Raw genomic sequence first — 22,151 nt, 5'->3', positions numbered from 1 at the left:
GAAAACCCTTCGGAAACATAGCTAGCAAATTTGGACAATGTATCAAGCTACATAAAATATAACCATTCTCTAGTTCTGCTTCCTAACAGAGAAGTAGAAGTCCAAGCAAGAAAGGAGCAATACCTGCATCTACAGGAGTTTCACTCTGCTTAGATTATGGACAATTCAATTCTGTCAAGGAATTTATCTAACTGCCCAAGAGGCCATTATCCAGAGGTTAAACATGTTCCGAAGAGCTATGGGATACGACGATGCAGTGACCAGAATACTTTCTCATTCTACTTATCCAAGCTCGAGAATATTATAGAAATTCTTTCAAGAATCTAAACATGTACAACGAAGGGAACATAGCTTGTCTTAATAATTCGATGGACTGAAACATCGTTCAACATAGAAAAAGATCATGAAAGAAATATGTACCTGAACTTACTCGCAAATCATGGATTTAGCTCCCAAATCAAAGTGAAACTCCATGCAAAAGGCTCACCTGCAATAACTAAAATCTGGGAGACTGCCCAGCACATTCCCGTGTAGAATGTACACAAACATTCTATAACCTCAAAAAAAAAAAAAAGAGAGAGAAATCTAAAAAAGGAATTCCTCAAAATAATCTATTGAGGACTGCAAGAGTTAATCCATTATAAAGCTAATTAAGACCTTTTGCTGTATCCAGCCTGACACTACAGAAATCATAAACAAAACACGCTATCTGGCTGGAAAAACTACCAAATCACACTGGCGGTTCTGGGGACTTGAAAAAAGAACCAGGACGATGAAAAACTATTCTGTACAACAGAAAAATCAGACAGTTTAAAACATATCAGTAGACTCTATGACAAAGTGCAGCAAGTTTCAAAAGCTGCCAGAACAAAGGTCACTGGAGCTCCTAAACAAAATGCTACAGTATCAACAATTGATGAGAGATATGGCAGCAAAAGGTCTCTTGGCTAATGCTTGTGCTCAACTTAATTGAAGTTTGCAAATACATTTGATTCCTTTGGCTGGTTAATAACATTCTCAAAGATATCATTCAGCATTTTGTTGTCAAGCATTCCTTCCAAGATTTTGTCTTCGAAAACGGATGAAATTCTGGACTTGTTACTTTGCCTATCTCGAGAAGAAAATACCAATTCAGACAAGCGATCTTTGTTAGCCTGTTGAGCATACTTTTCAACCTCCAAGGTCCCAGAGGTTATCAAATGATAAACATAGACAAGCTTCTTTTGGCCAAGCCTATATGCTCTGCTTATTGCTTGCCTTTCAACTGAAGGATTCCAAACAACGTCTAACAAAACAACTCTTGATGCCCCACTCAGATTTATTCCTTCAGAACATGCTTTTGTGGATGCAAAAAGAACTTTCACCTTACTGGAAGGATCATTCAGAGAACTAATTGATGACTGGCGATTCTTCTCATCCCGTTTTCCATCCATATACAGCATCTCTATGCCTTCTCTCCACTTTAACTGATCCATCAGCTGTTGCATTATGAATCTCAAAGGATGAATAAATTCGCTGAAAACTAAAACCTTCTCATGTGATGCATCACATAATCGGATGAGCTCAATGGCAAATTTTGTCTTTACTCCAGCGTAAGGACTGCATCTGAGCACCCCTAGTCTATCTTTGTGGGCAGAGAAGCGTTTACTGAAAGCAGCTAATGATGGGTGGACAGAAATGAGTGACACCAAATGTACTTGGTCAAACCTACTCCAATCATCCGATATAAGCCGAAGAATGTCCTTCTGCTCATCAGTTGGCCGCAAAATAACAAGTGTGTCCTTCAGACCAGGGAGATTCTCTTCTAGTATAGAACCTCTGTGTACATGTACAAAGGGATCTATCATAGCCTTGAGCTCTTCTACCACATTGTCAGATTTCTTATGAATGGCATTGGTCAAGGAAATCCATCTCTCTTTCTCCACATTGCTCTTCTGCTGCCATCTTCTGTTGCAACTCTCAGAAGTGATTGAACCAGAAAACTTTGGGTTTACCAGGCAAAAAGTATTATACAACTCGTCAAAGTTATTCTGAAAAGGAGTTCCAGAGAGGATTATCTTTCTTTTTGTCTTAACTCCTGTCAAAACCTTCCAAACAAGACTCTGTTGATTGCGAGGTGTGTGCCCTTCGTCAAGAACCACAAGACCAGGCAGTTGAAGAAAGATTTCCCCAAGTCTTTCATCACTTCCTTTTCCCTTCCGTCCACTGGCAATCTGCTCAAATAACTTGTAACTGATTCCTAGAACACTTTTATCCTTTGTCCAAGAGTACAGCTTTGTCATTCGACTTCCAACCCTCCGAAGAAATTCTGCATCAGTTTTGAGTTCATTTCCTGACAAGTCCTTGCTATTAAAGTTATGAAAAGGAATTCTAGATCCCCATTTTCGGAACTCATTTTCCCAGGTAAGCAGCATGCTTCTAGGAGCTATAATCACAGGCCGGCACATTGGATACATTTTTAACAAGGACAGAATAAAAACAATTGTCAGGCAGGTCTTCCCGGTGCCAGGGGCATGTGATATTATGGCTCCTCTTCCATCATCCGACAGTTCAGTTTTCAGCTTCTCAATACAAGTTTCTCCTACTATGTTTTTCCACAAGAAGACAAATCCATCCAGTTGATGACTATACATTGACATCCTAATATCATTGGGAATAAGATCCAATACAGAGCCTTCAGCATCAATGGAGGTGTAGTAGTTTCGAGAGGCTAACTCACCAAAATGAAGCTCATGAATACCAGAGCAATCACCTCTGCAAAGGTCAACCCAATCCCGTCTGTGTGAAGTCTCCTTTTTCTGCAGGCAATAGCAATTTAGATAAAACTTTCTAAAAAAAAAAATCTGGGAATGCAAGTAACAACATGAAGTTCTGGTAACATTGTAAAGGTCCCACTTCATTACACAACTTAGCCCAGATTATTCAGCTCTTTGCTAGTAAAAATGACGCTAAGGAGACCACTACCATTAAGTGTGGTTCTTGTTTTTGGCTCTCTGATAGGAAATTAAGAGGTGCTGCTGCTTTAAAATGTGATACTCATTATTGTCTGCCTATTATAGGTTTTGACGATCAGGTAGATTGGAAAACTTATTCTTCAGGAATCTGCACTACCAGATCAGCCATGAAAAAGCTTCAATCTCAGCCCAATAGTTAGCCAGGTGTATGTCTGTCTGTGGAAAGAAATATATGCTTAAGCATTCCTATATCTCAAGGTTGGCATGTGAGTGGAGATTAAGTAATAAAGACATCTATTGGGGTATGCCAGTTGAAGCTGATTGTGCCCCTCATGAATCTCTAAGCATATATTCTTGTCCTTACTCTCCTGCAGTCAGTCCATAAAGCCTGGCTAAATATAAAGTTGCTAAGACTTGGTCCACTGAATTGTTAGAGGCTGAACAACACTGTGCTGGAAAGTCATCTGGGAGAATGTGTGCAGGGTGAGATTTGCTGTTGCAATTTATCAACTCTGGGGAAGTGAACACCGTAAAGTTATCCAAAAATCTGCTGCATCCAGTTTACCATGTTTGCAAGCAAATTTTGAAGGACCTTTGTGGTATAGTAGTGGTTGGCTAGGTTCATTGGTCTAGTGAAAATTTGAGCCTCTGTCTAGAATAGGCATTTCTCCTAAAGTTTTAGAGTGAGTTCTAGAATAGCATAGCATCTGTTATGAGCTTAGAACAGAAGTTCTTGTTTCCTCGTCTTACATGCTTACGCTTCTGTTGCAAGCCAATAAAGCAAGAAGCTAAGCAGAAAAAAAAATTAGGAGTATGAAGTTCATTCATTTAAGTTCATCTAAGGAGCATAAAAGAAGGGAATTCAAAAAATAATATAATGCAAATGACAAGTTGAATACATACCAGAACAGGAAAAATGTCCTTCATTTCCATATACACAATTTGACAATATTTGCATACGATTCCAATTGGTTCTTCAAGAATCAGCTGATGTTCCCCTAACTGACATAATTCTGCTTGGCTCTTTGCCGTAGCAGTGACATGATGCGTGCCATCCTGATGATCACCAATGCAAGAACTCAAGATCTTCTCACACGAGTTTCAATTTGGACAATCAGATAATTAAAAAGAGTAAAAACATCATTGGAAAGTGCCAGCAAAGCCAGCAAAAAATATCAACAACATTATTTGGATAATGCAAATCTAAGCCAAATGGTAATTTTCACCAGAAGAGCACAAAACTTAGGAGGTTTCTTACGACACAAATACCACACTGAAAATACTTTAGTATCTTTCTGTCCAGTGAGAGAGATCTCGCAAAGAACTAGATGAGAGTATCTGTATGTGATTGTGCATACAAAGAAATTTCTGGAACTTCTACGTGATACAACGATGACGAAAAACAAATCATACAATCCAAAATATTGTAAAGTTTGGAAATTGAAAACGAATCTTACAATCCAATTATTGTAAAGTTATGGTACAAGAACAGAGGAAATTGCATGCTGCCACATTATCAAAATTTTCAAGCATGGACGAGTTAAAATATATATGGAGTAAAACCAATATCTTAAATTTCCTTGACGCCTTTTATTACAGCAGGACATGGAAGAGAACTTTGTGTCATTAAAACTGATATCTAGCTTAAACATTTACTTAAAAGTGGTTCCAAAGGAGAACAGCAAGCTTTTGCTATGTGTTGTATAAGTAAATTAAAATGAATAATATAATCCTCCCAACACCATCAGTAGCAAAAAAAAAAAAAAAACATACAAAATTAGGACCAACTAAATAGCATGCACAGCGGATCAGTAAGTAGCAACTTGTATTCTTAAAACTACATAAGAAAGCTTACCATCAAAAAAACTACAACAATTTGAAAAACCACATGATCTTGTTAACCATAGATTATTAGATAATAACTGAGGAAGAAACAAATATTAGATGACCAACATGAGATGATACCCTACTGCATGTTTCCAAATCATTTCAAAGTTCTAAGGCGTCAACTTCAGTATTCCAGAGCAGAAGTCACAACATTAGCATATTGACTAAAATCTCCAAACTCAGCTGACAGACAAAGAATGGATATAGCAAAAGGAATACAGCAGCGGTATAATAATGAGCTATCTTCAAATCATTTTCAGCAGTAACGTATCGAAGAAACAATCTTTCATTTCTATCATATTAGCTAAACTGTTCAAACTGTCATGGAAACTATGTAAACACTTATTTAACTCCAAATCCAGAAATCACTGTAGTAACCAGAGAATGTCAAATCTCTCAAAATTAACAAAGCATCATTACCATGGATGATTCAGTAAAGTCAGAATCAGGTAACGTGAGGCACATTTCCATCTCAGTAAAAAGGTTGTCAATTTCTTTCTGCCAGCCTTCTTTCTCAGGTGGGGCTGGATCCTCATCATCAAATCTGAATTTTAACAGCAGCGTATGAATAGGACCATTGTCTTCAAAAGGAAATAGATTTTGCTTTGTCTGCTCATCATCCTTGAACATGGACCCCAGAAGAATATTCACATAATCCACCTCTCTTAACACCCTTCCTCTTCTCTTAGAGAGCTTAGATATCCTACTACCTTCCTTTTTCTTCTTTGGCACCTGATCTGATGAATCAGAATCCTCACCTGAAAAATGAGAACTTTCACTGTCAGAAACACGAAGGCAGCACTTTCTTGATGTTCTAAGTCCGGATTCCTGTTTTCTGGACTTGGGAGTTGAATGAAGCCGTGGTCTCAGACACGATAACTTACTTGTCACCACTTCACCATCCTTCAGGTTACCATGTACCTTTCTTTTTCTCAAAGAACTCTCACTGCTGACATTCCCTCCCACTGAATCTTCCTTTCCATTATCCTCCATGCTCTTTCCAAGAATCTCAACATCCTCACTGTACTCTTTTTCCTTGATATAATATCTTCCAGATGGACTCATCTTGCCATCATCTTTCCCTATCCCTCCTTCAAGGTTATCCTTGCTACAATAACCCCAATGGTTTGATTGCGTATCAGAGCTTCCTGATTCTTCCTCACTATAGTCTTTATCAGAATCATCAGCACCCTCTTCAGAGCTCCATGATTCCTGTTCCTGCAAAATCTCAACACTACTTCCATTTCCCCCATCATCATTCTTACAGCTGTAAACAGTTTCTCTCCTCCTCCTCCTCATCCTATTAAATTCCTTCAAGTTCACTTCTTCCACCACTTCCTCTTCCCCCAAAATCCTAACATCACTTCCACTACTCTCATCATCATTAAAAAACTTTTCAACAGCTCCCTTCCTCTTTCTCTTGAAGATATTTCGGTTGACATTTTCCCCTTTTTGCTCTTCATCATTGCTAGTGCTGTTAATTCTAACCATTCCTATGTCATTTCTTCTGACTTTACTTGACTCCAATTCTTCCCTCCTTTTCCCCTCAGTTGCGTTCATTGCATCAAAGTCATGGGCTTTCTCACTATCCCCTTTCTTCTCCTTCGGCTTCTTCTCATAGTATTCATCAATCATTTTCTTCAATTGACACTTTGTTTGAGCCCTTGTCCTCTTTGCTACAGTACTCTTATTTTCTTCCATATTACCTGAAAATAAAGAATGAAAATATTATAAATCCAAATAGCAACACATAGAAAAACCAGAAACTTCCATTGCTTGGTAAAAGAGACAATGGTCAGTTGAACCAACGATAGACCTGCAGACCCTCCAAGAAACAGAAAAAATTACGCAGAACCTTAGCTATAGCAGCATTATAAACTTCAACACTAGCTAAATAGTCCTTACCATCAGGGTCTAGTAACTCTATTCTAAAAGGGGTAAGGGACAAGTCATCCGCACAAACATACCGTCAATTTCCGTGTGCCTTTTGCAGAGAGGGAATATCTTCAGGTTAGCAGAGAGGGAAGGAGAAAATAGAGAGAAAGGAAAAGGGAAAAGAAAGAACGACGGTGACAGCAATATCTGGAGTGATTATTTGGAGAAGCGAGCGGAAGGGGTCCTTCAATTTCTTCATCGTCCGGCTGTGAAGGAAGGAGAGGAGAAAAACAGAGGGTGACGGCAGAGAGGAAAGGAGACAACAGAGGGAAAGGGAAAGCGAAAGAAAGAATGAAGGTGACAGCTGGCCAAATCTGGCGCTGAAGGGGTTCTTCAAATTCTTCGTCGTCTGGACTCTGGCCGTGAAGAAGGAGAAAAAGGGGCGAAAGGGAAATTTAAAAAAAAAAAAAAAACGAAGAAAGGGACGGCTAAATCTGAGAGGAACGACACTGGAGAAGCTGGGCTTTTGCACCGGAGCCAGAGATAGACAAAAAAAATAGAAGAAAAAATTAGAAACACTCAAAGTCCAAATTTGGCCCAATTGAGAGATTAGACTCCTAATCTTAAACTCAATCATCAAGTCAAGAGGTCTACATCTTCTTTCAAAATATTTTATCAATTTTCATTTTTTTTTGAATTTAGTATTAGATGTGATATTTAAATATTTGTAAATTTATGTAATGCATTTTGACATTTTTTACATATTATTAAGCATATGATTAGATTGTATTAATAGTCTCTTATCTAAATTTTAGTTAGAAAATATATAGTCATTATTTAGATACATTTTAATGATCATAAATGTAATTTTTTTATTTCATGTATCTCAATTATGTTGGATAAAATGATTTTAGGTAAATTAAATAGAAAATGGCAAAAAAAGAGTTTATTACAAGTTCCACTTAGTTAAACAAAAAAATTGAAGTGGACAAATTGTGAAGGTATAAATTATCTTGTTTAATTAAATTTGATTGGAAAAAATTTAATAAAATTATTGTTATCTAAATAATACATATTTACATGTTTAACATCACATCTATAATTATTTAAGTAATATAGGGATTAAGAGATTAGACTCCCAATCTTAAACTCAAGTATTAGGCCAAAACGTCCACATCTTCTTTCAAAATAACTTATCAATTTTAATTTTTTTAATTGAGTATTCAGATGTGATATTTAGATATTTGTAAATTTATATAAAGCATTCAGCCATTTTTTATATATTATTAAGCATATGATTAATTTGTATTAGTAGTCTCTTATCTAAGTTTTAGTTAGAAAATATATAGCTATTATTTGGATACATTTTGATGATCATAAATGTAATTTATTTATTTTCATGTATCTCAATTATGTTAGTTAAAATGATTTTAGGTAATTTAAATAGAAAATGGCAAAAAAAGAGTTTATTGCAAGTTCCACTTAGTTAAACAAAAAAATTGAAGTGGGCAACTTGTGAAAGTATAAATTATCTTGTATAATTAAACTTGATCAAAAAAATTTTAATATATTTAGATCATAAAAAATTTTAGTGTTATCTAAATAATGCATATTAACATGTTTAACATCACATCTATAATCATATATATATATATATATATATATATATATATATATATATATAATAAAGTCGTATTCTCATTCTTATCCCTTCATGTTTTCTCTTTCCTACGTGGCTTAACGAAACGGCAAGTAGTTTCCTAATAGGATTCTTAATAAATTTTATTATTAAGTGTGTTATCAAGACATAGTGCATTGCACAAAATTTATGAAAAAGAAAAAATTAATTGAATCTAATTAACTATATGTATTTGACCCATACGGTCAAATATAAATTCCTATTTGTGCACGGGTTTGTAAATTCCTATAAACCCGTAGGTCAAATATAAATTCTTATTTGAGATGCATTTACGAGCAAATGAGACATCTAAAAGGATCCTGTCACTTGAGTTTTGGACGATTGTGGTCACTTGAGGCGCTAGACCTAGATTGTCTCATTTCTTACCCAAAGGTATTTCAACGATTGTGGTTTTATTTCCTATAAGAATTCTTAATATTATTGGATTTTTATTTCCTACCCAAAGTTACGTACTTTAAGCAACTTAAACCAAGATAAACCTACTTTTAATATTCTTATCAATATTTCTTTATACCCTTATCAATTCTTATTTCTTATGCCTACACTACATATAGCCTCTAATATATTGATTTCAAGTATCAAATTCTTGGTTAGGTATTTTCAGTGCAAGCGGTTGGCACATTAAAGTATCGATTTTGGGTTACCATTCCTCTTGATTATCAGGTACATCTTCTTTCAATACATATTATTTTTAAAAAAAGGCTTGTTGATCTTCAATTGTAAGAGTTTAGTAACATATCTTGAATTTCGTTTTTTTTGTTTTATTTTCTGTTTGTTTTGTATGAAGACATAGGATTTAAACAAGTACTTTCATCGTTATTTTTGTAGGATTTTTGTGTTTGTTAATTGATTTTTGTGATCATGCTCAATCATTTGGAAAGGAATCCTCATAAAAAGATTTGCATGAGAAGGTAGATTCAATATACTATTTTACTTTCTTAAATTATAATATTTACGTATTGTTATACACAACCTTAAATGCGATAAATCATTTATTTTTTTATACTTAGTTATCCTACTTTGCTATCATGCAGTGATAATGGAAAATCAATCACGGACAAATCGAGGAGAATGTTCAAATAGAAGAAAAACAAAAACAAGTTTCTGAAGAATAGAATATTATCGGGTAAAAATAAAAAAACCCCCTGTGGTAAATCTAATACATAGAAAAACCCCCTATAGTTTCAAAATATACAATACAACACCTCATGCTTTGAATTAAATTGTAAAGGTGACGGAATCCGTTAAACTTAACGGAAATGACTTATTGGAACCTAAAAAAAAAATTTTATACCTAATTTTTATCAAATATACCTATTCTACCCCTTAACCCTCAATTCTCTCTATTTAGAGAATAAAACAAATATTTTTTTTTGAGTTGTCTTTTGCTTAATTATATCAAGGCATTTTGCTTAACCCTCAATTCATCTATTTCCGTTAAGTTTAATGGATTCCGTCACCTTTACAATTTAGTTCCAAATATGAGGGGCCGTGTTGTATATTTTGAAACTATGGGGGGTTTTTCTGTGTATTAGGTCTACCACAAGGGGCTTTTTTATTTTTTACCCAATATTATTTGATGCTATTTACTACACTTTTTATTTATTTTCAAGTTTTTGAATGTTATGGTATTGTTGAATGCTATTTTTTCTATTTTTGAATTATTATTCACTGAATTAGATGTTCAAATTTATATTATAAGAATATTTTATATTACAATGCGCATATAGTAATATACTTAAGACAAGTTATAATAGATTATACATTAAATTTGTATTTTATATCGACATTTTTATAAAATTAACTAAATAGTTTATTATTTTTCGATGATTCCCGTTCAACGAACGGGTACAAAACTAGTTATTTAACTAATGTAGGGAAAATGTCAAATGGCTCCAAATCAAGACATTTGTTGGGATCATGCTACTCCAATTGGTAATGATAGAAAGGTTGCAAAGTGCAATTATTGTGATAAAATTGTACATGGAGGAATTACAAGGATGAAACAACATATTAGCCATGTAGCAAAACAAGTAGAGGCATGTCCTGCAGCTTCTGTGACGCCCCCACTTCTCCCCAGGGTGAATCCAAGGGTATCCGTGAAACGCCTACCCAACTCTCGTCAGGATTCGATACAAGTGAATTCCAAACTTAAGGATACACAACCAATCATTAAAAGTCAAAGAAAGGAAAAAGTCTCTTCCTTAAGTAAACTTTCAAGTCTTACATCACAAGTTCTCAAAATTACATTAACCTTCCTACAATACAACCAATATGAATCAACCAGTCAATTGCATCCCAAAATTTTAATCAAAAGGTCATCAGGTCGACTTCTCCATAGTTCTTTCCATTTCGACTCCTGCTAAGGAAAACAAAACTAATGGGGTGAGCTGACACTCAGTGAGACCAAGAAAACATGCAAACACATAGTTCACATAACCATGGCATTTGTACAAGAAATAAAACAAGTAACTTCAAATAATTCATAAACAATAATAACACACGTTCAATAAGGATACAGGAGCTCTCAGGAGATAAAATTCCACTTGATGCGCCAAGGCTCGATCAAATACTTCCCTGTGATGACACTCCGTCAACCGGGTAGGTATTAAGTCCGTAGAACTCCGCTTACTTCACGAATCCCGTTCACCATTACAACCCCCTATCCCAGACCCGCTTTTCTATAAAAGACGCTACTACTCGAGTAGGCCAAGCGAGATCTTTTAATAGGTCAAATTTATGTTTTTCTCATGGCTCACCAAGTTTCACGACCAAGCCCATGCCGACTCGAGTTGCAAGGTCGGCCGATGAGTTTGGGCGTCCCCCGAATATTATTATAAGTCGATGAGACAACGCTCCAATCGACAATCACAAATACGAATCACAATAGCAACACTTCACATAAGTCGAATATCGGTTCACATAGCAAAATTTGAATATCATTTCGTTTGAAAGAGAACGAGTGCAATAAAGTACACACTCGACTCGACACTTATAAATCATTTAATCCATAAGAAGCAATTCACATAATTGGAAACTATTCATGCACTTGACACTCACCAAATCAAAATAAGAGAGTAAGTACAAATAACATCTTTAGTCGTTGGCTCTGAAATTATCTTCAAGATCCTCTTGAGCGCTTGAAAAAATAACAATTAACTATTACCCATAAATACTTACAAACTCCTTGTCAAACAAGGAAGAATGTACACTTGTTTAAAACTAAGACAATGTCTTAAAAGAACTTTAATGTCTCAAAAATTGAGGTTCAAAAGTGAGAATTTAAATCATAAGAGAAACTTGCATCCTCTTATGAAAATGAGTTTAAAACGGACAATCAATATTGAAAGACAATGAAAAGTTTTCAAAAACTTATTTCCCAAGAAATCATGAAATTTCAGCTTTGCGCAATAAACTTTGTAAAATCAAATCTTGAGTTTGGTGCATCCAAAAATGGAAAACTTTATACTGTTGAAAACTAAATTCATAGTACTAAAAGTTTCTAGAAGACATTTTTCCAAGATTTCAAACAGAAAGCATTCAAATTTCAGCTCAAAGTTGTTAATTCAAGATGGCAAGACAGAACCCGTTTTGGTTTTCGGCGATGTTTGGAAATTCGAAAAAATTCACAGAAAGTGAATCTGCCTTTGAAATTTGTAACACAATAAGAGTCCCATACAAAGTTTCAAACACAACAAATGATGATGATGACAAGACCATCATCATTTTTCACCTCTAGCAGTGAAAAAGATGATAGCAGTAATGATGACTACCACTAACATTTTTAAATAACATTTTTCACCTCTAGCAGTGAAAAAGATGATAGCAGTAATGATGACTACCACTAACATTTTTAAATAACATTTTTCGGCGATGTTTGGTACTTTGAATTCCATATGAAACAGTATTGGCCTTGTATATTCTTCCCCCCTTGCTTTTTTGAGATAAGTTTGGAATCCCATGAGGACATTTGGAGGTAGAATTTCTGGTTGTAGACCAAACCATTTCCACCAATGGTTGAACCAAATTGGGAATTCTCTGATGCAACTTTCTTTGAATGTGAAGAACCAAGAATGATTGAATGGTCTATACAAAAAAGCACGATACCATGCCATTTTGTAATCTTGATAAGTAAATCCATCTGGAATGAATCTAACTAAGAAAGATTTCTTTGAATAAATAGAAGTCCATTCATTAGGAAAACAAACTTTCTTTATAATGCATTTTGAATGGCTGATAATTTCTGGATTCTTTTTGTCTGGAATAGGAAAAATCTCAACAGATTGAGTATCAGTGAGAATTAATTCGTAATAATCCAGATTTTTGGATGGATCATCTGGTTGCCAGAAACATTTTGAAGGGAAAAGTCTTTGGATAAAAGAATTTAGTGCATTGTAAAGAGGCACTTCTTGAAATCTAGTTAGAGTGATATGTTGAGTAATAGGTTTGGTAAAATATGGATTTTCATTGCCTTTTTTTGGGGTTCTTGGAATTTGTTGAATAGGTCTTATTTGAGAAGAAGTTGGAGTACGAGCAGCTTGACTATAAGTCAATGCTGGAAAATCTTGCAATATTTGAAATCTATTTTGAGTTACAGGAGTAAGACTCATCTCATAGTCTTGAGGAGTCTTAGGTCTAGAACTTCCTGCTTTTGAATCCATGAGCCTGCAAAATTAACAAATAATTTTGTTAAGTTTTTCTCTAAGCTGTTGGATTTGGTTGTTATAATATTGAATATCCTCTTGAGGATGTCCGGCCTTTTTGAGGACGTCTTTGAAAATGATATAGGAATTGATTTGTCTTTGGAAAAGAAAAGCTTGTTCTTTTGGAGTAGTGGCAGCCCAATAGCTATGTCTGATATGTACTGTATCATGGTTTCGAATTTGATGGTAAGGAATGGGTTGAATTTCAGTTTCAGAGGTTTTAATATAATAGGTAAAATGTCTGTGCGAAATATTTGAATCTCTTCTTCGAAGAATAGGATTATCTCTTTCAGCTCGTAATCTTCGAATATATTCTTTGTGAGTTTCACGTTCCATTTCCCTGTAAAAATTCTCTTGTCAAGAAGTCAGGGAGAGAATTATCTTCTCCTTTGATAAATGTTATTTCGAAATCAAATACTGATAAAATTGCTTGCCATCTAGCAAATATTTGTTTTGAAACTATATTTTGAACATCTTTTTGTAAAACTTCTTTCGTTGATTTACAATCTATTCTAAGCAAAAAATTTTTATTGTATAAATCATCTTGAAATTTTGATATACATAATACTATAGATAAAATTTCTTTTTTTATAGTTGAATAATTCTTTTGTGGTTCTGACCATGTTCCTGAATGAAATCTAACTAATTCTTCTTTCGAATCTTCTGTTTTTTGTTTTAATATTCCTCCATATCCTAATTCTGATGCATCTGTTTCTACTATCATAAAAGCTTTAGGATGAGGTAGACATAAACATGGTAATGATTCAATCTTTTCTTTAAGATATCTAACCTTTTGAGTATGTTCTTCTGTCCATGGTTTTGGATTCTTTTTTAATCTATCAAATAATATAGCACATTCTTGTCTTAGTTTGGGAAAGAAATCTGCAATGTAATTTAAGCATCCTAAAAATCTTTGTAATTGATTTTTCTCCTTTATTTCATCTGGAAATTTGTTTGCAAATTCTAAAGCTCTATTTATTGGTTTTATTGTTCCTTTATTTATATTATGTCCTAAAAATCTCACTTCAGTTTGGAATAGTTTCATTTTTGTTGCTGAAACAACTAAACCATTTTTCTTAACTATTTTTAGGAATATATTTAAATGTTTAAAATGTTGTTCTAATGATTCTGAAAATATTAATACATCATCAATATAAACTATACTAAATGAACTATAAGGATTAAATATATCATTCATTATATTTTGAAATTCTGAAGGTGCATTTTTTAAACCACATGGCATTACTTTCCATTCATAGTGGCCAAAAGGTGTTGTAAATGCTGTTTTATATCTATCTTCAGGAGTTATTAAAATCTGCCAATATCCTGACTTCATATCAAATTTTGAAAATATTTTTGCGTTATATAATCTATTTAATAAATCCTTTTTATTTGGAATTGGATATCTAATTCATTGTAAAACTTTATTTAATGGTTTATAATTAATAACTAATCTGGGAACTCCTCTTTCTTTTTCGGCTTGATTCATAACATAAAAAGCTGCACAACTCCAGGGTGATTTTGAAGGTGTTATTAATCCTTTATTTATTAATGCTTGTACTTCTTTTTTACAAAATTCTAGTAATTCACTATTCATTTGTATAGGTCTTGCTTTAGTCGGAATATTTTTTTCATTAAAATCTTTTTCATATGGTAATTTTATCATATGTTGTTTTCTATCCCAAAAGGCATTTGGAATTTCTGCACAAACTTCTTTTTTAATTAATTTTTCCAATTCTAAAATTCTTTTTTGCATTTTTATTTCTTTTAATTGTTCTTCAATTTTTAAATAATATTTTTCTTCCTTTATATAATTTATATGTTGTTTTACTCTAGTAATTGAATTTATTGTTTTATATATAGAGGATGATTGTAACATTTGTAATTCTCTTTGTTTTATTGGAGTTAAGAATTTAAAAGTAATAGTTTTTCCCATAATATTAGTAGAAATACCTTCATGTCCTACTGAGAATGGATATATTTGAATTAAAAAAGGTGTTCCTAGGATTATGTCATTACTTATATTTTTTACAATTATAAAATTGTGTCTAATACAATAATTATCATTACATATTGATCCTTTTGTAAATTTGTATTTTACATCTAGATTTTCACCATTTGCTGCCATCAAAGTTTCCTTTGTTCTTTCACAATACTTAGTAGGAATAATTCCTTCTTTAATACAACTTGTATCTGCCCCACTATCTAATAAAGCTACATAAGTTTCTTTGAAATCTTCTACCATTATTGTGACTAAGGCATACCATTTTTGAAATGTTATTCTTTCTATTGTATTCAAATATTGTGTTTCATCTATTGGTTTTTCTGAAATAACTATCTCTTCTGTATTTGATGTTTTTGAGGTAGAAGGTTGATTTTCTATTAAAATCATTTTCGCTTCTATTTCTAGATCTTTAGTTTTTAATTCTACAATTTCTTTTTGTAATTGTTTTATTTGTCCTTTTAAAATATTAATTTCTGTTTGAAGATCTTTAGTAGTTTCCTTTTTTATATTATTGATATTAGGATATTTGTCTAATAATTTTGAGATGCTAAATGGTTCTATTATTTTTGGCATCTTTTCTTCTTGTATTATTAAACTTTTTAATCTTTCTAATATTCTTTTTTAGCTAAAGGGTCTTCAATTTTTTCTATTATATCTAATAAAAATTCTTTATCTTCCTTTTTTGTGATTACATTTATATATTTTGGATTACAATTACAATCTTCTTCACTTTCTGAACTACTTATATCATTGTAATAATCATCTTCTGTACTTTGTTCTTTTTCATTTATTAATAGATTTATTAGCTTATTCTTTATTTCTTTATCTTCTGCACAGATTTCATTTAATTTTTCTTTTAATTTACATTTATTTGCTTTATGTCCTACTTTCCCACATTTATAGCAAATTACTTTCTTTTTATAAAATTTTTTGTTTTTCTTTTCTTCATAATTTTTATCTTTATTAGATTTTTTATATCTTAAATATTTTTTATCCTTTTTACTTTTCTTTTTATATGCTGATGGTGATTTAATTCTTTTAATACCGAATGCTTCACAAAATGATCCTACTTCTTTTGTTTTTGATCCATACTTAATTTGAAGTTTTAATTCTGAACATAATATTAATCCTTCTTTTTTCACAAAAGCAAATAATTGTCCAAAAGTAATATTTTCGAATGAAATAACATCTGTTCCCATTTCCTTTTGTAAATTATCCATTATCCTTTGTGAAAATAGACTTGGTAATCCTGTAATAAATCTTTCTTTCCAAAATGAAGCATTGCAATCTGGTCTTCTTAATACATTGGTTAAAAACATATCTTTATACCATCTAAAATCTGACAAAGTTGGACATCTTAAATTTGTTAAGAATGTTTTATTAGCATTTAATTCTTCTTTTGGATTTCCTATAAAGTACATTACTATTGTTACAATTAAAAATTCTGCAGCATCTGACTGAACTTGAATATTACCTTGATCATCTTCAATTTCTTGAGTATGGTCTAATATTGATAATTTATCTTGAAGTGTTAAAGCATTATCCCACCAATTTTTTAATTGTCCTGTAAATCCTGATACTAACAAGGTTGCTACATTTCTTTCTTGAATATTTTTTAACTTATAAGCTAGTCTAGCCATTCCCATTTCTTGTAAAGTATTTAATACTTCATATTCTGCTCTTCCATCTATATTCCATTCAAAAATTGAGTCTCCATCATATTTAGTAGTGTGAAATTTTGATCTTTCTTCATATTGAATATCTAAGGGACTTGGTCTTGGATAATAATTTTTAGTACTTATCATTTGCTAATCTTTTTTATTATTTTTAAAAGGTTTTCTTCTTCTTATTTTATTTATTTGATTACTTCCTTCTTCCTTAAATTGATCTTCTATCGATGAAATTACATCTTCATTGCTTTCTGATTCACTTGATTCTTCTGTTGATGTTTCTTTATTTTTTACAGTATCTAACATATTTATTCTAGAAGGTTGAGTTTGGGCTTCTGTTGTTAGGTTCTGCAATGATTGAGATATTCTACTTAATATATCATCAGTATTATTTATTCTTTGAGTATTAACACTTTGAATTAATTCTTGTTCTCTTTCTCTAGTTAAGCTTCTAGGTTGAAAATGAGGTGCTGAAATATCATTTGAAAATTTTGTTACTGGTTTCTGGATACTATCTATCTTAGTACTTATAACTTCTATATGTTGTGATATAGTTTGAAGAATTTGATTTGTATAATTATTTTGCTGATATAATTTTTTAATATCATCTCAATTTATATTATTAGTATTACTACTACTTGCTTCAACTTCTCTGCCTTTTTTGAAAGGGGATGCAATTATATCTCCTTGTCCTACATTAATTTTTACTTCTTGTAATGGAGGATGTATTGCCGTTATTACTTGATCATCTTTTAATTTCCATTTTTTATATAAATTAGTTTGAACATTTATCTGAGGGATATCATATATGTTGTTTATTCCTATTTTTGAAATATAGAATGATAACCATGTAAAGAAAGGAAAATCAAACTTTCTTGTTTCTAATTCATTTTTCCATTCTGATATTAATTTTTCTTTACATTTGGAGGATAATTGAGAAAACCAAATTCTTTTTTCTGTATTTTCTTCATCATCAAAATCTTCTTGTAAATATTTATGATTTATTTTATATTCCTTAATTATTATATTTATTTCTCCTTTCATCTGGGAGTGTGTTGTAGAATAATCTGATTGATTTTGATTAATTACTTCTGGAACAGGGGTTTTAAATTTAAATGTTGAAGTACTTTCTTCAGGAAAATTTGTATTAATAGATTCATAACTAGACCTTCTAGCTGGTATCCAAGAATGATTAGAAGTAGTTGGTCTTTCTCTGAATGAAGAAAATCTCAGTAAGACTTTTCCATCTGGTTCTTCAATAATATTTTCTGGACTTGTTTGTTCTATATTTCTTGGTGCTTGTGGATTTTGAATTATAAATTCACTAGGTATGGTTATTTCATCCCATTTTAATCTTTTTGGAGTATAAGTAGTAGGTCTGTCAGCATCAACTTGTAATAGCGTTGTTTCGTCCTTTAAAGTTGGTGTCATAATAAATTTAGGATTTAGCTGTGAGGATAATGGTCTATAATACATTCTATAAATTACAGCAAAATTCTTTGTATGTTTCTCAAATTCATCGCCTTGTAAATGAATATCTAATATTACCGAATTCAAAACATGTGGATCAGTTAAATCTACTGAAAAATTTGGGGCACAATTAAAATAAATAGGTCCATTACATACATTTGTTTGAATCATAGACAAAAGTGATGTTTTATATCTCTTGAGTCTTGTATCTCTTAAAGCTAAATATATAGGTGCGTCTACTCCTAAATGGAATAAGGGTTTAATCGCAACTTGAATTAAGCCTATATGTATATATCTATATTCCTTACTTAGATACTTTTGAATGGTATTATGATTCAATAATGGAATTGATTGGTATTATTCTTGAATAGATATTGTTTCTTCATGAGTTTTAACTGATAAAGCTGTTTTGAAATCTAAAGGTCCGATTCTGTAAATATGCTCTATTTTTTCTTCGGAAATAGTCCAATCTGAATTATTTACAGGCATATGATATTCATGACTTTGTACTATACTTGGTTGTTTGGAACTAGATCCTATCTTTAATTGTCTAAGGAATGCAGCCATGTTTGATATCTTATTTATTCTTTTATCTTATCAGGAACAACCAAGCCTAAGCGTGGAACATCCTATCCTGGACTTACCAACCGACTTACAAAGCTTCTAAGTCTTACCAATGCTAAGATAAATTTATAAATAAGATAGTTAGCATGAATGCATAAATTAGAAATTTAAGACAAGATATAATTCTAAACAATCAGTAGTATATAGCATTAATGTGGCTCTGATACCAGAACCAACCCAGGCATATAATTAACATAAAATTTGATAGAACTTACTTGAAAATCAGAGTAATCTTTGCAACGAAAGCTTTAGAGTAGTAGAGCCTTTGAGATGAAATCAAACTTTGAATTCTTATTGAACTTCTTTCAGGAAATATACAAGCTAAGAAGGTGGAGGTTTTACAGAGAAATTCTTAAGAGGGCTAAAAACTCGATGCCTTTACAAATGATTTTGAGTTCTTTTTATAGAGACTTCCGTCTTTTAATTTCATTTTCATTTGATTGCCGACACTTTCATTTGAATTTCATTTGCTTTTCTTGCCGACACCTTATCTTCTTGTAATTGGTCCTTTTGAGATTCTTATCATTCTTATCTTATCTTGAAATCGGCATCTTTGACATTGGCCGACAACTTTATCAAAAGTCTGTCGGGTCTTGAGCGCAGGGACCACCAAATGGATCAAAAGTCAATTCCGATGACGATCCAACTGATTCATCTTTTTTGTCTTGTTCTTGCAAATAATTTAGGTATTCTTTGAGCATTTCCGGATTCTGCATCATCTTCTTCATTAAGAAGTCATTTGCCGTTGTTTCTGATGTTGAGCAACTTTTCTCTTTTTCTATCTTCTGTGGAGTAGTTGGGGAATTAACTCCTTTGGTAGATTGCTGATTTGGATTAGTCCATTTGAGTTTTTCTCCAGTCTCTAGGAATCTTATTACATTCTTTTGATCACAAAATTCTTGATTGAATCCTAACCACCATTTAATTTTGAATTCTCGAACTAGTGACATTGGATGAACTTTGAAACCTCCAATTCTTGCTGAACTTTGAAACTCCAGCAAAAAATCCATAAAATATTTTTCCCCATATATTCCATTATATGCCAACCCAGGCATATAACAAAAAATTTTATAAGAATTAAATAACATTAATTCAAGATGGCAAGACAGAACCCGTTTTGGTTTTCGGCAATGTTTGGAAATTCGAAAAAATTCACAGAAAGTGAATCTGCCTTTGAAATTTGTAACACAATAAGAGTCCCATACAAAGTTTCAAACACAACAAATGATGATGATGACAAGACCATCACCATTTTTCACCTCTAGCAGTGAAAAAGATGATAGCAGTAATGATGATGATAATGGAGGGACAAACACAAGACAATCTCAACAAAAAAATGTCAGTGGTAGTCGTGGTAACTATCATGATAGCCAATATACTAGTGGCATGTCATGGGTTCAAGGAGATGATAACTATTATGCTACTCAAGTCACTGATCATAGATATTATCTTGATATAGAAGCATAATAGCAGCATAGAGATGTTTTGGCCAAACCCAATTAGTTCAATAACTCAACAAGTTATTAGCAATGTTATGGCATGGTAATTTTTAGATAAAATATGAACTTATAAAGTATTCTAACATATAAGCATAACATATTACAGTATCATTCTAACTTAAATTATTTTTTTAATTTGCATGTTACTTTTTTAATTAAGAAAAGTTATATATCAATTAGAATTGTCCAAACACTTTGAAACTTATCAATACATTATTAAATGGGTTAATTCCACTTTGTCCCCCCAAACTTTGGATAATTACCCACTTAAGTCCCTAAACTTCAAAATGGGACACTTAAGTCCCTAAACTTATAAATGCCTCCCACTTAAGGAAAATTATTAACAAATCATGAATGTCATTGGTGGTCGAAGTGTCCCATTTTATAAGGGTTTAGGGATTTAAGTGTCCTATTTTATAAGTTCAGGGACTTAAGTGGGAGGTATTTATAAATTTAGGTACTTAAGTGTCCCATTTTGAAATTTAGGGACTTAAATGGATAATCGTCCAAAGTTTGGGGGGACAAAGTGGAATTAACCCTTATTAAATTCACCTTCCACCTTATGGCTTCAATCATTCAATTGTTTTCTCTCGAAATTTATGCATGGCAGATGATAAATGGTAGATGATTATTCATTTTCTAAATTAAGAGGATCAAGAGATTTAGATAGTTAACTTTTGTTAGGATAAAGAATGTTGGTTTAACAAAATTTTGAGTGAGATAATTAGATATTTTTATCTTTCATAAAAAAAAAAGAGACGATGATTAATGAAGCAAAAATGCCAACTAAAGTTGAGTTAATGAAAACGTTATTAATGGTGGCCGTCTAATTAAACTAATCAATAAGGACGAGTTAGCATATATTCTAGCAACTGGATCCATTAATTATCCAGTAGGAGTAATGCAAATGTCGCCAACCTTGTGACAAAACCCGTAAGAGACAAGTCCAAGAATCTAATATGGTATCAAAATTTGAGATAGCAGATTCTAAACAATCAAAGACAACTCAAGACCGTGTTAAAAAGGTAGAATGACACCACGATCAAATGCATTTTTCGATTGATAAATCAATGGAAAACTCAAGAATTCTCTCAAATACTTAAGTTTGGAGTTCTTGGACAAAAGACTCGTGAAACACAAAGTATTTTTTGAAATTTCTAATTCATCATGTCGGAAAATGTTTGGACTTGAAGGCTTTATATAGCCTTTACAAAAACTCAAAACTCCTAACTAAACTAGAACTTATTCAACTAATCCTAATTCGGCTAGAATTAGGAAACTAACTCGACTTAAGATTCAATTATGGTCAACATGACCTAACTTTTTAGTAACCAACTATTATTTATTGGAAATAACTAAACACACGACTGGTCATATTCCAAACAAATGAACACATAAGCCTAATAACAATTATAGTTAATATAAACAAACTTAACTAAGGATTAAACTAAGGAAGGGATGGATTGGATGAACTTCCATGAGCTCTTCAATGAATCATCCTCTTGTATGACTTGAACATGAATCATTGGATTTTATGTTCACATCATTCCCCTCCTCTTAAAAGTGATTTACCCATAAATCAATGGATTGGAGAAATGTAACAATTCGAACATCACTTTCATGCGAGCATGCCATGTTGCATGATGTTTATGTAATTGCAAGAAATTTACGAGTAACGTCTTCACCCACGATATATATCAATGTGCACAAATTTGACTGTAGTGCCATGTTGCTCTTAAATCATTACGAACAATCTCGATAAGCA

The 22,151-nt window shown here is 32.4% G+C and overlaps 1 protein-coding gene across 2 annotated transcripts; it reads right to left on the bottom strand.

The window, feature by feature from the left end:
• Window positions 1-586: 586 nt before the first annotated feature.
• On the bottom strand, window positions 587-7,209 carry LOC113704308 (SNF2 domain-containing protein CLASSY 3-like). 2 transcript variants are annotated; one of them, XM_027226126.2, is made up of 5 exons: window positions 6,809-7,209; window positions 5,726-6,547; window positions 5,262-5,599; window positions 3,858-4,010; window positions 587-2,798 (listed from the first exon to the last, which is right to left on the bottom strand). In XM_027226126.2, the coding sequence occupies exons 2-5, from the start codon at window positions 6,540-6,542 to the stop codon at window positions 966-968; spliced, it is 3,141 nt and encodes a 1,046-aa protein (XP_027081927.1). In that variant the 5' UTR covers window positions 6,543-6,547; window positions 6,809-7,209; the 3' UTR covers window positions 587-965. The 2 variants fall into 2 exon arrangements, with proteins under 2 accessions (XP_027081927.1, XP_027081926.1); XM_027226125.2 differs by having other exon boundaries at window positions 5,262-6,547.
• Between the last annotated feature and the right edge of the window lie 14,942 nt (window positions 7,210-22,151).

This window comes from Coffea arabica, chromosome 8e (genome assembly GCF_036785885.1).
Source record: "Coffea arabica cultivar ET-39 chromosome 8e, Coffea Arabica ET-39 HiFi, whole genome shotgun sequence".
Taxonomy (NCBI): Eukaryota; Viridiplantae; Streptophyta; class Magnoliopsida; order Gentianales; family Rubiaceae; genus Coffea; species Coffea arabica.
Note: the sequence above shows the minus strand (reverse complement) of the source record. Positions and strands in the feature narration are given on the sequence as shown.

Coding starts and splice junctions, on each gene's coding strand:
- LOC113704308 (XM_027226125.2), bottom strand. CDS start 6,542: ATGGAAGAAAATAAGAGTACTGTAGCAAAGAGGACAAGGGCTCAAACA. Junction 4,011..5,261: donor ACTTTACTGAATCATCCATG/GTAATGATGCTT, acceptor GGTGATCATCAG/GATGGCACGCATCATGTCAC. Junction 2,799..3,857: donor AGGACATTTTTCCTGTTCTG/GTATGTATTCAA, acceptor TATTGCCTGCAG/AAAAAGGAGACTTCACACAG.